Below are 12,554 nucleotides of genomic sequence, written 5' to 3'. Positions count from 1 at the left end.
TGCAATTTGATGTTTCGGCAGCATTTGACACTGTTAACAGCGATTTTTTATTGTGTAGGTTGTCAGAGGCAGGGATTTCTGGTGTGGTTTTAAGGTTTTTTGAGGGATTTGTAAGAAATACATGATATTCTGGAGCAATAAGGCCAACTTTGGACAAAACGCCCAAATAGGAAAGAAAAACATTTTCAAAAAAAGGAAAATGTCTTTTTTTTTTTTTAAATAGCATTTCGAACAAGGTTTTGTGCTTTGTATGTTTTTTGGTTTTTTTTTTAAATCATTAAAAAAAAAAACCATCCAAGTGAAAAACATAGAAAATCAAGCCATTGGGATGTAGGAGGAGCCAGCAATTTTAATAGACTGGTTCTCCAGACATCCCAGGAGAGCAATGGGGCACCCTAGGGGACACTGCTGTAGACTTCAAATAAATGCTCCCAGGTACACATCTCACCATTGCTCTCTTATCTTCTCTGCTGAGCCCTCCGAAACCCGCTACCCTCAACTGTACACCACTACAATAGCCCTTATGGGTACCTATATGTGGGTACAATGGGTTTCTGGGGAGTTTTGGAGGGCTCACATTTTCCATCACATGTGTAACAGGTAGGGGGAGGTATAGGCCTGGGTCCACCTGTCTACAGTGCACTGCACTCACCACTAGACTACTCCAGGGACTGGCATACTGCTGTAACGAACCTGAATATAACAACTGAGACTGGCATACAGGCTGGTAAGCAATGTTTTTAATCACATTTTTGGTGGGTGGGAGGAGGTCAGTGACCACTGGGGGAGTAAGGGGGGTTATAACTGATTCCCTCCAATGGTCATCTGGTCATTTAAGGCACCTTTTTGTGCCTTATTTGTTCTAAAAACAGGTCTAGCTCAAAATGTTTTACTTTTAGCCTGGACGGTTTTATTTTTTTCCATTTTGGCTGAAAAACATCCAAGTCTTTGGAATGCCCAAATCCCACCCTTAACACACCCTCGGCACACCCCCTTGAAACTTGGATGAACTGCACACGAACAGCATAGCAAAACGTCTAAAAAAATAGGTTTTGAAAATGACGATTTGGAGGTTTTTGTGAGAAAAACATCCATATGCTGCTTTATGCCACTTTTTAGACATTTTTCTCTTTCAAAAATGAGCCCCAGTGTTGAAAGAAGGATCTTTTTTTGAGATTTGGATACCTCCATGCAGTGTATCATAAGGTTCTCCTGTTTCCCCTTTATTATACAATATTTATATGAGCACATTGAGTATGATTTCGTTGGGTCCTAATGAATGGATTTTTTCTTATGCTGACGGTATATTTTTGCTGATTCCTGTCAATCCAGTTATGGATTTGTTTCTTCCTAGACTGTCTGGGATTATTGAACAGATTAGATAATGTTTTTTGACTAATCGGCTTAAACTTAATACGGAAAAGACCAAATTGTTATGGTTTGGTTTACAGAAAGAACTTATTCCAGCTTTTATTCATATGATTGATGGTAAGAGTTATAAAACTGATACTACCTCTAAAGTGTTGGGTATTTGGATTCTTCATTGAATTTTGAAAAACAGCTTAATTCTGTAGTTCATAGATCATTTTTAAACTGATTGAGGCTAGTTCATTCCTATTTTTTTCAGCTGTTAGGAACAAAATGTATTAAAGATTTCATAGAATAATAGGTTTTCAAGGCAGAAACTGGGTTCATGAGCCCTTGGACCACTGCCAAGCAGCGGCAGTGGCAGGCAAAACCACCCCACACCAGAGACAAGGCAGAACTCTGACAGCAACAGCTAGACTTCACCTGCACTTGACCGCCCTTCCCCAGGAGTTGAGCCCCTGGGTGCAGGCGGCCGGCAGGACTTACCGGACAGGGCAGGAACTGGATACCAACTAGGCTGAACAGGGACTGAGGGTCAGAGGGGAAAGGAATATACATGGGCAGTAAGGCAGGAAACTGGGCTAGGACTCACAGAACAGACAATACTACACAAGGCAGGAAATGGACAAGCTAAAGGACAACATACAGTGGTGGAAATAAGTATTTGATCCCTTGCTGATTTTGTAAGTTTGCCCACTGACAAAGACATGAGCAGCCCATAATTGAAGGGTAGGTTATTGGTAACAGTGAGAGATAGCACATCACAAATTAAATCCGGAAAATCACATTGTGGAAAGTATATGAATTTATTTGCATTCTGCAGAGGGAAATAAGTATTTAATCCCTCTGGCAAACAAGACCTAATACTTGGTGGCAAAACCCTTGTTGGCAAGCACAGCGGTCAGACGTCTTCTGTAGTTGATGATGAGGTTTGCACACATGTCAGGAGGAATTTTGGTCCACTCCTCTTTGCAGATCATCTCTAAATCATTAAGAGTTCTGGGCTGTCGCTTGGCAACTCGCAGCTTCAGCTCCCTCCATAAGTTTTCAATGGGATTAAGGTCTGGTGACTGGCTAGGCCACTCCATGACCCTAATGTGCTTCTTCCTGAGCCACTCCTTTGTTGCCTTGGCTGTATGTTTTGGGTCATTGTCGTGCTGGAAGACCCAGCCACGACCCATTTTTAAGGCCCTGGCGGAGGGAAGGAGGTTGTCACTCAGAATTGTACGGTACATGGCCCCATCCATTCTCCCATTGATGCGGTGAAGTAGTCCTGTGCCCTTAGCAGAGAAACACCCCCAAAACATAACATTTCCACCTCCATGCTTGACAGTGGGGACGGTGTTCTTTGGGTCATAGGCAGCATTTCTCTTCCTCCAAACACGGCGAGTTGAGTTCATGCCAAAGAGCTCAATTTTTGTCTCATCTGACCACAGCACCTTCTCCCAATCACTCTCGGCATCATCCAGGTGTTCACTGGCAAACTTCAGACGGGCCGTCACATGTGCCTTCCGGAGCAGGGGGACCTTGCGGGCACTGCAGGATTGCAATCCGTTATGTCGTAATGTGTTACCAATGGTTTTCGTGGTGACAGTGGTCCCAGCTGCCTTGAGATCATTGACAAGTTCCCCCCTTGTAGTTGTAGGCTGATTTCTAACCTTCCTCATGATCAAGGATACCCCACGAGGTGAGATTTTGCGTGGAGCCCCAGATCTTTGTCGATTGACAGTCATTTTGTACTTCTTCCATTTTCTTACTATGGCACCAACAGTTGTCTCCTTCTCGCCCAGCGTCTTACTGATGGTTTTGTAGCCCATTCCAGCCTTGTGCAGGTGTATGATCTTGTCCCTGACATCCTTAGACAGCTCCTTGCTCTTGGCCATTTTGTAGAGGTTAGAGTCTGACTGATTCACTGAGTCTGTGGACAGGTGTCTTTCATACAGGTGACCATTGCCGACAGCTGTCTGTCATGCAGGTAACGAGTTGATTTGGAGCATCTACCTGGTCTGTAGGGGCCAGATCTCTTACTGGTTGGTGGGGGATCAAATACTTATTTCCCTCTGCAGAATGCAAATAAATTCATATACTTTCCACAATGTGATTTTCCGGATTTAATTTGTGATGTGCTATCTCTCACTGTTACCAATAACCTACCCTTCAATTATGGGCTGCTCATGTCTTTGTCAGTGGGCAAACTTACAAAATCAGCAAGGGATCAAATACTTATTTCCACCACTGTAAGTACATAAGTAAGTACATAAGTAATGCCATACTGGGAAAAGACCAAGGGTCCATCGAGCCCAGCATCCTGTCCACGACAGCGGCCAATCCAGGCCAAGGGCACCTGGCAAGCTTCCCAAACGTACACACATTCTATCCATGTTATTCCTGGATTTGTGGATTTTTCCCAAGTCTATTTAGTAGCGGTTTATGGACTTGTACTTTAGGAAACTGTTCAACACCTTTTTAAACTCTGCTAAGCTAACCGCCTTCACCACTTTCTCCGGCAACAAATTCCAGAGTTTAATTATACGTTGGGTGAAGAAGAATTTTCTCCGATTTGTTTTAAATTTACTACACTGTAGTTTCATCGCATGCCCCCTAGTCCTAGTATTTTTGGAAAGCGTGAACAGACGCTTCACATCCACCTGTTCCACTCCACTCATTATTTTATATACCTCTATCATGTCTCCCCTGAGCCGTCTCTTCTCCAGCTGAATAGCCCTAGCCTCCTTAATCTTTCTTCATAGGGAAGTCGTCCCATCCCCGCTATCATTTTAGTCGCCCTTCGCTGCACCTTTTCCAATTCTACTATATCTTTCTTGAGATGCGGCGACCAGAATTGAACACAATACTCAAGGTGCGGTTGCACCATGGAGCGATACAACGGCATTATAACATCCTCACACCTGTTTTCCATACCTTTCCTAATAATACCCAACATTCTATTCGCTTTCCTAGTCACAGCAGCACACTGAGCAGAAGGTTTCAGCGTATTATCGACGACGACACCCAGATCCCTTTCTTGGTCCGTAACTCCTAACGTGGAACCTTGCATGACATAGCTATAATTCGGGTTCTTTTTTCCCACATGCATCACCTTGCACTTGCTCACATTAAACGTCATCTGCCATTTAGCCACCCAGTCTCCCAGTCTCGTAAGGTCCTCTTGTAATTTTTCACAATCCTGTCGCGATTTAACAACTTTGAATAACTTTGTGTCATCAGCAAATTTAATTACCTCGCTAGTTACTCCCATCTGTAAATCATTTATAAATATATTAAAAAGCAGCGGTCCTAGCACAGACCCCTGAGGAACCCCACTAACTACCATTCTCCATTGTGAATACTGCCCCTTTAATCCCACTCTCTGTTTCCTAGCCTTCAACCAGTTTTTAATCCACAATAGGACATTTCCTCCTATCCCATGACCCTCCAATTTCCTCTGTAGCCTTTCATGAGGTACCTTGTCAAATGCCTTTTGAAAATCCAGATACACAATATCAACCGGTTCCCCTTTGTCCACATGTTTGTTTACTCCTTCAAAGAATTGAAGTAAATTGATCAGGCAAGATTTCCCCACACAAAAGCCATGCTGACTCGGTCTCAGTAATCCATGTCCTCGGATGTGCTCTGTAATTTTGTTTTTAATAATAGCCTCTACCATTTTCCCCGGCACTGACGTCAGACTCACCGGTCTATAATTTCCCGGATCCCCCTTGGAGCCTTTTTTAAAAATCGGCGTTACATTGGCCACCCTCCAATCTTCCGGTACCACACTCGATTTCAAGGATAAGTTGCATATCACTAGCAGTAGCTCCGCAAGCTCATTTTTCAGTTCTATCAGTACTCTAGGATGAATACCATCTGGTCCAGGAGATTTGCTACTCTTCAGTTTGCTGAACTGCCCCATTACGTCCTCCAGGTTTACCGTGAAGTCAGTAACTTTCTCCGATTCGTCCACTTGAAATACCATTTCCGACACCGGTATCCCACCCAAATCTTCCTCGGTGAAGACCGAAGCAAAGAATTCATTCAGTCTCTCCGCTACGTCTTTGTCTTCCTTGATCGCCCCTTTTACCCCTCGGTCATCCAGCGGCCCAACCGATTCTTTTGCTGGCTTCCTGCTAAAAGCTGCAAAGCAGCCACTAAGAAAGAAACTCAGACAACCAAGAATTAGACAAGGAATACAGACCAGAAACAAGACTAGGAAATAAGCAATAACACCAAAGCTAAACTACACACAGACTAACTAGAACCAGACAAGGAACTCAGAGGAAGAAACTGGACTAGGCAGAAGTGCACAGAGCACACCACCATACCAGCGACCTTAGACGATGCAAAGGCAAACACAGAAGTTTCCAGGTGGTTAATAAAGCCCATCAGCAGCTGAAGTTGAGCTGCAGGAATCACAAGGCAGCTACGGGTGCTGTTCAGGCACAAACAAGAAAAGCAAGTCTGCGGACCGGACTGGGCTGAAGTCTGAAATGTGTGACAGTCCATAGCAGCCATCGGTTCTGGCCACCAGAGGGTGAGGTGAGCACAGACAAGGAAACAGTCACCATCGTGACAAAGGGATACTTAGGCTATGATAGGATTTTAAAAATCGAAGACAGAGGAGCCATTTTGCTCTGAGAGAAATGCACAGTAATAGGATACAGAGCTTAGCTAATTCTCTGTTGGATGTTATTTTGAAGTCATGTTATTTGTTCTAGACCTAGAAAGGTTCACCTGTCCAGAAAGAACTGAGGCCAATGTTTAGTTTTAGGCTGACATTCTCCTTGAAGGGAAGTCATGTCAACCTAGATATGCTAATCAGTTTGATGAAATGGACCAATGGAAGGTTCTGAAAAGGGGTCTGAAAAATGAACACATTGGAAGTAACCAATGGTTTACTGACAACATGTCAAAATAAACTTTCCTCCTTGGAATTTCCCAAAAAATTTCCTTAGATTGTTTAGTGCCACGTCTTCATTATTGCAGGCCTCAGGACACACAAAGGAACAGGGGTGGAGCTTGCTTTTGTGGTCCAAAATCAAATTTTCTTAAAAAAGGAGAGAACTGAAAAGGTTTTTGTTTTTTTTTCCGGAAGGCTGAGATCTGGCATGTTGGTGAGTAGATGAGGGAAGAAAGTCTCACTATGTAGTCTTTCAAAAGAGAGTCAAGTTGTGGTTCTGAAAATTTTTGACATTAGAATAATATATATTTGATGGGTTTTATTATGTATGCAGGTATTACAAATTTATGTAATCCACTTTGAACCTGAATGAAGGGATATGGCGGGATCCCTGGCATAACATAACATAGTATAACACTTTATTATTATGTGCTAAGAGTTGAGGGTGCTGTAAAGCTCAAGGTGAGGGAGGGAAGACATCTTGATTGGTAAGTTGAATACGGTCAGCAATACTTGGGAATGATATGTGGTTACAATCAAGACTCCATCACGTTTGGCTGCCTATATGGTTGGCATGATGGGACTTGACAACCAGTGTTTAAGCATAGGTGAATTGTGGGCATGGCTCTGGCCACCCTTTTGGGCAGACTGGATGGACCGTGCAGGTCTTTATCTGTCATCATTTACTGTGTTACTTTGATTACTAAAGAGGAGAGTGAAAGAAATCCCTGATGATGTCTCATGCTGACATGGGGCTGTATGTTGGGGGTGGGGTGGGGGGTGTAAGAAGTTAACCGCTCCCATCCCTAGGCAAAACCTTGTAACTGTCTGCTAAAAATGTGTGGAAAATCAAGAGAATACTTCTTTAAACACAAATTCAGAGCTTTTATTAAGCCAAGCATCACTATCTGAATTTAAGGAGACCTGAACTGTTTTCAGACAACTTTTATGCGTCACTGAATGAGACAAAACCATGTATCCAAAAAATCAGTTTAAACTCACTTTTAACAAATTTGTCAGATACTAAGTTTTGTCTTGGGGATTCATAAGTAGGATGAAACTCTCTTATGTCTATTGACTTAGAAATGAAGGAGCTAATGTAACTAGAGGTATTAACTAGTTTCCTCCTCCTTTTTGTCTTGGGACGTTGGTGGGGACAGTGAAGGCTTCCAGTTTTGTTGGAACCACTGTCCCTTTTTGAGTAATATGGTGCTATAAGCCTTTATTTGCAAATACCCATTTTTTTGTTTGTTTTTTTTAACTTGTAAGGTTCAGGTTTTCAAGATATCCCTAATGAATATGGCATGACAGAGATTTGAATGCAAATCTGTCTGCTGTGTATTCATTAGGATATCCTGAAAACCTGACCTGTTGGCAGCCCCCAAGAACTGGGACCACAAATTGCAACTCCCCTTGTAACTTCATTAATTTACATCTCTCCATCTCTGATCAGTTGTCTGATCAGTAGGTATGATGACGGACTCCCTCTACCTTGGGGCTATGAACATTGCCTCCATAACTCAGCCTCAACCCCAGCTGGCCCAAGCAGCAGTCCAGGGCCAGGAATTGAAGCCAGGTCCTCTGTATGTGCTACACTTACCAGCTGCTCCAGAACTAGAAGGAACAAAAAATGTTTAATTAGAACTTGTAATGTTTGTCATTGCCAATGCTCCTTACAGTTCCGGGACTGTCTCTAAACTCTTAACATCACCTTCAGCAGCAAAACTCATTAGAATCTAGCTGAGACAAGGAGACAAACAGCTGCTATGTGTCACACTTGTTTTGTATGGGCAAGGTTTGGGCCAGCCACTGATGGTCTCAGCAACACATGAATTCTCACATTGCAAACTGGAAGTAGCAGTTCAGAAGGGACCTCAGGACATGATGGCTGGACACTTGTCAGTATTCTCAACCATATGGAAATGCAAAGAGCACAGCATAGCTGATCAGATGATACTGTTATAATAAATCTATTAACTATCTCCTCTAGTGTCTGTGAACTGAATGCAACACCCAAAATGAGCAGAATTATAGAAAACTAGTAAAAAAGGCCCGTTTCTGACACAAATGAAACGGGCGCTAGCAAGGTTTTCCTCAGAGTGTGTATGTTTGAGAGAGTGTATGTGAGAGTGACTGTGTGTGTGAGAGAGAGTGAATGCGTAAGTGTGTGTGTGTGTGAGAGAGAGAGTGAGTCTGGGTGTGAGCGTGTCTGTGAGAGAGTGTGTGTGTGAGAATGAGAGTGTGTGCAAGTGCTTATGTGAGACACAGTGTGAGAGAGAGTGTGTTTCATACAGATACAGTGTGTGCGAGAGAGAGAGAGAGAGAGAGAGAGAGAGAGAGAGAGAGTGTGAGACACAGACTCTCTGTGAGACTGAGTGTATGAGACCAAGACAGTGTGTGAGTGACTGTGTGACACATAGAGAGTGAATGTGATACAGTGTGAGTCATAGAGTGTGTGAGAGACAGTGTGTGAGAGTGAAAGAGAGAAAGACATTGACTGTGAGAGACAGAGAGTGTGTGAGAGAGTGTGTGTGTGACAGAGATACCTCCCCCCCCTCTCTGGTGTCAGGCCCCCCCTCTCTCTCTGGTGTCTGAGCGTTACTGTGCAGGACGCTGAGCTCTGGCTGTGCTTCAAGGAACTGACCAATCCTATTTAATAAAATGCACCTCCAACATTCTGAAGCCGAGAAACCTCGTGTGGTTGGTCACTTCTGCTTGTGACGAACCCAGAAGAATGTGATGTCAATTCAGGAGATGGATACAGAGAGCAGAAATGCCTCAGCCATGCAGTCAGCTTCAGAATGTTGGAGGTGCGTTTTATTATATAGGATATTATTCTTATTTCCTTAGATCAGAAAGTATAAGATGGTGAGCATGTGACCTTACTTGACTAAATAGACCAGGGAGTCATATGAAGTGCAGAGGATTACATGCAATAAAATAACCATAAACAATTTATTAGGCCTTCTTTGTGTCCTGCTCCGGCTTAGTGTCCCTTACCAGGCTGTGATGAGGTACTGAGCCAGAGTGATGCTGTTGGGAGTCCCTGTGATCGTCACATGCCGCTCACTTGCACCATCCGTTTGGTTTCCAATCTTGATGTGCGCACCAGACATCTGCCGGATTTCACTGATCTTGCTTCCCTGTCGGCCAATCACGCAACCAATCAACTGTCAGAGAGAGATGACAGAGTCAGTCACTGTCTCAATGCTACAGCTCAATGTGGGGGATTAAGACTTAGAACATAAGAACATAAGAATAGACATACTGGGTCAGACCAATGGTTCATCTAGCCCAGTATCCTGCTTCCAACAGTGACCAATCCAGGTCACAAGTACCTGGCAGAATCCCAAATAGTAACAAGATTCCATGCTACTGATCCCAGGGCAAGACTTTATCTTCCCTTCCTTCATTTCTTTCTCATTCCCCTCAATTCCCTAAGGAACAGTCTGGCCAGGGTTCAGCTGATGGTGGTTAGTGTTTCCTTAAACACCAGCAGGATTAGTACTGGATATTCATTGCTGGCACTTATACAGGTGCTGGCACGGACTATCTGGATGTTTGGAGGTGCCTGGAAATTATCTGGGAATGACCAATATTCAGTGCCATATCCAGACAGCTAACTAGGCATAGTTAGGATTGCATTATATGTGGTCCAATGTGCCTAGCTAGCTATCCCAGCACCAGCACTGAATACCATCAAGGTCTGCCTTGACTCCATCCCAGCAGTAACTGCACAGTGCCATAGCAGTCAGTAGCTCTGTGTAATTAAATGCCATTGAAAAATCTGCAGTTTAGCTAGCCAGTAAGAGTTAACCAAGCACGAGCCTCTCCTGCCCATTTAAACCATTTTAAACATAGTAATATATATATATAGTAACATAGTAGGTGATGGCAAATAAAGACCTGTACAGTCCATCCAGTGTGCCCATCAAGATAAACAAATAGTGTAAGGTATGATAATATACTGTATACTTGATCTTGATTTGTCCTTGCCGTTTTCAGGGCACAGACCGTAGAAATCTGCCCAGCACTGGCTTTGCTTCCCAATTACTGGTGCTGCCATCTAATTACTGCTAAGCTTGTTTGGTTCCACGCCTTCTATACAGGATTCCTTTATGTTTATCCCACACATTTTTGACTTCCATTACCATTTTCATTTCCACCACCTTCTGTGGGAGGACATTCCAGGAATCTACCACACTCTCCGTGAAAAAGTACTTCTTAATATTATTCTTGAGTCGGCACCTCTGCAACTCCAATTCATGTCCTCTAGTTCTACCACCTTCCCGTCTCTGGAAAAGGTTTGTTTGTGAACTAATACCTTTCAAATATTTGAATGTCTGTATCATATCACCTCTGTATTCCTTTCCTCCAGGGTATACATGTTCAAGTCTCTCCTCATACATCTTGTGACGCAAACCCCATACCATTTTCATCACTTTTCTCTGAACTACTTCAAGTCTTTTAAATCCTTAACAAGATACAGCCTCCAAAACTGAATGCAATGACTTGTACAGGGACACCAAAACCTCGTTTCTTGACCCTAGGGTGTGTGTGTATGTCTGGGCTATGTTCATCCACCCCAATTTCAAAAATGGCTAGACCAAGTTGAACCAAACTTTGTGTGCAAGTAGGCCCTTTGGGAGAAGGCCATATAATAATAATACTTTCTATGTTGGTGAGTGATTTTAGGGGAAGATATAGGAAAGGTACAAAGTTGACACTTTGTCATAAAAATACACGAAAGACAGCTTCGATATGCCACATCTCATGAGTCACCGATATAGTTCTTCAGAAATTCTATATCTGTACATTGGATACAATGTTCTTGAACTGGGATGACTGCAATGTCAGTGTCTCCTTAGTTACTGATTGCTTGCATGACAACATGGTGGTTTCCATGACTATCATTTCTGTACGAAATTGTTCTCCTTATCTTTCCTTGTGGTTTGGTTCCCAATTATTGTTAGGCTAAGTCTGATTATAACTGACCATGTGCAATGGAAATTTAGTATAATTTGACTTTCTGAAAATGAATGTAGTGTATTGTTTTTCTGCATGATCAAATTCGTAAGATATGGAAAGTTTTTAATATGTTTTGATAGACAGCTTGATTTGTCCATCTGTTGGCAATACTGAAAGCAGAGGGACTCGAGGCTGCCTAGAACAGCATAGGGACCAAAATTCAAAACCATTTAACTGGGTAGAGGCTCCTAACTGTTAAATGGCACGCAGTAGCCTAACCAGGAATATTTGGTGGTAGTTTCCTGCATAGTGCAACTGAATATCCCCTCTAACCAAGTGAGTTAGTTCACTTTTAAAGGTAATAAATAGAAATACAACAAAACAGAAAAGAAAATAAGATACCTTTTTCATTGGACTAACTTAAGATAGTTAGATTACCCTCTAATCATGAAAATAGAAACCTGCTGTTTTGTGAGCAGTTCAGGGGCGGAGTCAGCACTTATCTGATTAAGGGGCCCTTTTACTAAAGTTTAGTGCCATAGGTATAAAAAAGGATGTGCAGTGTTTAACGCGCTTTGTCTGTTAGCACATGCTAATGTTTAGTAAAAGAGTCCCTAAGTGTAGATATTCATCCCACAACCAGACAGTTAACTGGACAAATTGAACCATATAAAAAGCAGTCCTATCTTAGTCCATTTTAATTTATCTGGCTTAGAGCTGAATATTGGCCCTTACCTGGATTAGTGCCAGCTGGTCATATATACCTGGATATTCAATGCTGGTGCCCAGACATGGCCTAGCATTGAATATAGAGGTATAAAGCCCAGAAATAAATCTCTGAGCGCCACCAGCTGTCTATTTACCCCATACTTTTTACTGTTTTTCTTGGCAGTTTCCTCTTCATTTTGAGTTTTTAAACTGCAAATCTTTCTTCAAATGTAACAGGAGAAGGAAGCTGATGCATTAACTATGTATGGGTTTCAGTGCCAAAACACCAGGGGTGCTGCAAGGCATGACTTAGGTGCATTGTCGGAGCTCTGTGTGGGCATCAATACTGGTTTAAAAGGTGTGACTGCAGGACAGGATTGAGGTGCATTAGTAGATCTGAAGTTCTATTTTACACAGGCCCGCTAATTCTATAAGTCACCAAAAATTGCATGTGCAAATTTGTGCACACAATTTAATTAAATAATGAGCTAATTAGCGCCAATAATTGGCTTTTTAACAAGTATTGGCACTAATTAGATTTAATCTGCATTTATGGGGCCCTTTTACAAAGGTGCACTGAAAAATGGCCTGCAGTAGTGTAAACACGTGTTTT

General features: G+C 42.6%; 1 protein-coding gene across 3 annotated transcripts in view; it reads right to left on the bottom strand.

Moving 5' to 3' along the window:
* The window catches only part of PCBP4 (poly(rC) binding protein 4), a 216,026-nt gene that overhangs the window by 9,572 nt on the left and 193,900 nt on the right, over positions 1-12,554 (bottom strand). For all 3 annotated transcript variants that reach the window (XM_030205843.1, XM_030205842.1, XM_030205844.1), the window contains exon 12: positions 9,266-9,435. In XM_030205843.1, coding sequence (XP_030061703.1) covers positions 9,266-9,435 — 170 coding nt within the window. The remainder of the gene's footprint in view (positions 1-9,265; positions 9,436-12,554) is intronic.

The sequence above is a fragment of the Microcaecilia unicolor genome, chromosome 6, assembly GCF_901765095.1.
Source record: "Microcaecilia unicolor chromosome 6, aMicUni1.1, whole genome shotgun sequence".
Taxonomy (NCBI): domain Eukaryota; kingdom Metazoa; phylum Chordata; class Amphibia; order Gymnophiona; family Siphonopidae; genus Microcaecilia; species Microcaecilia unicolor.
The sequence above is the reverse complement of the archived record's forward strand: the minus strand, read 5'-3'. Positions and strand labels throughout refer to the sequence as shown.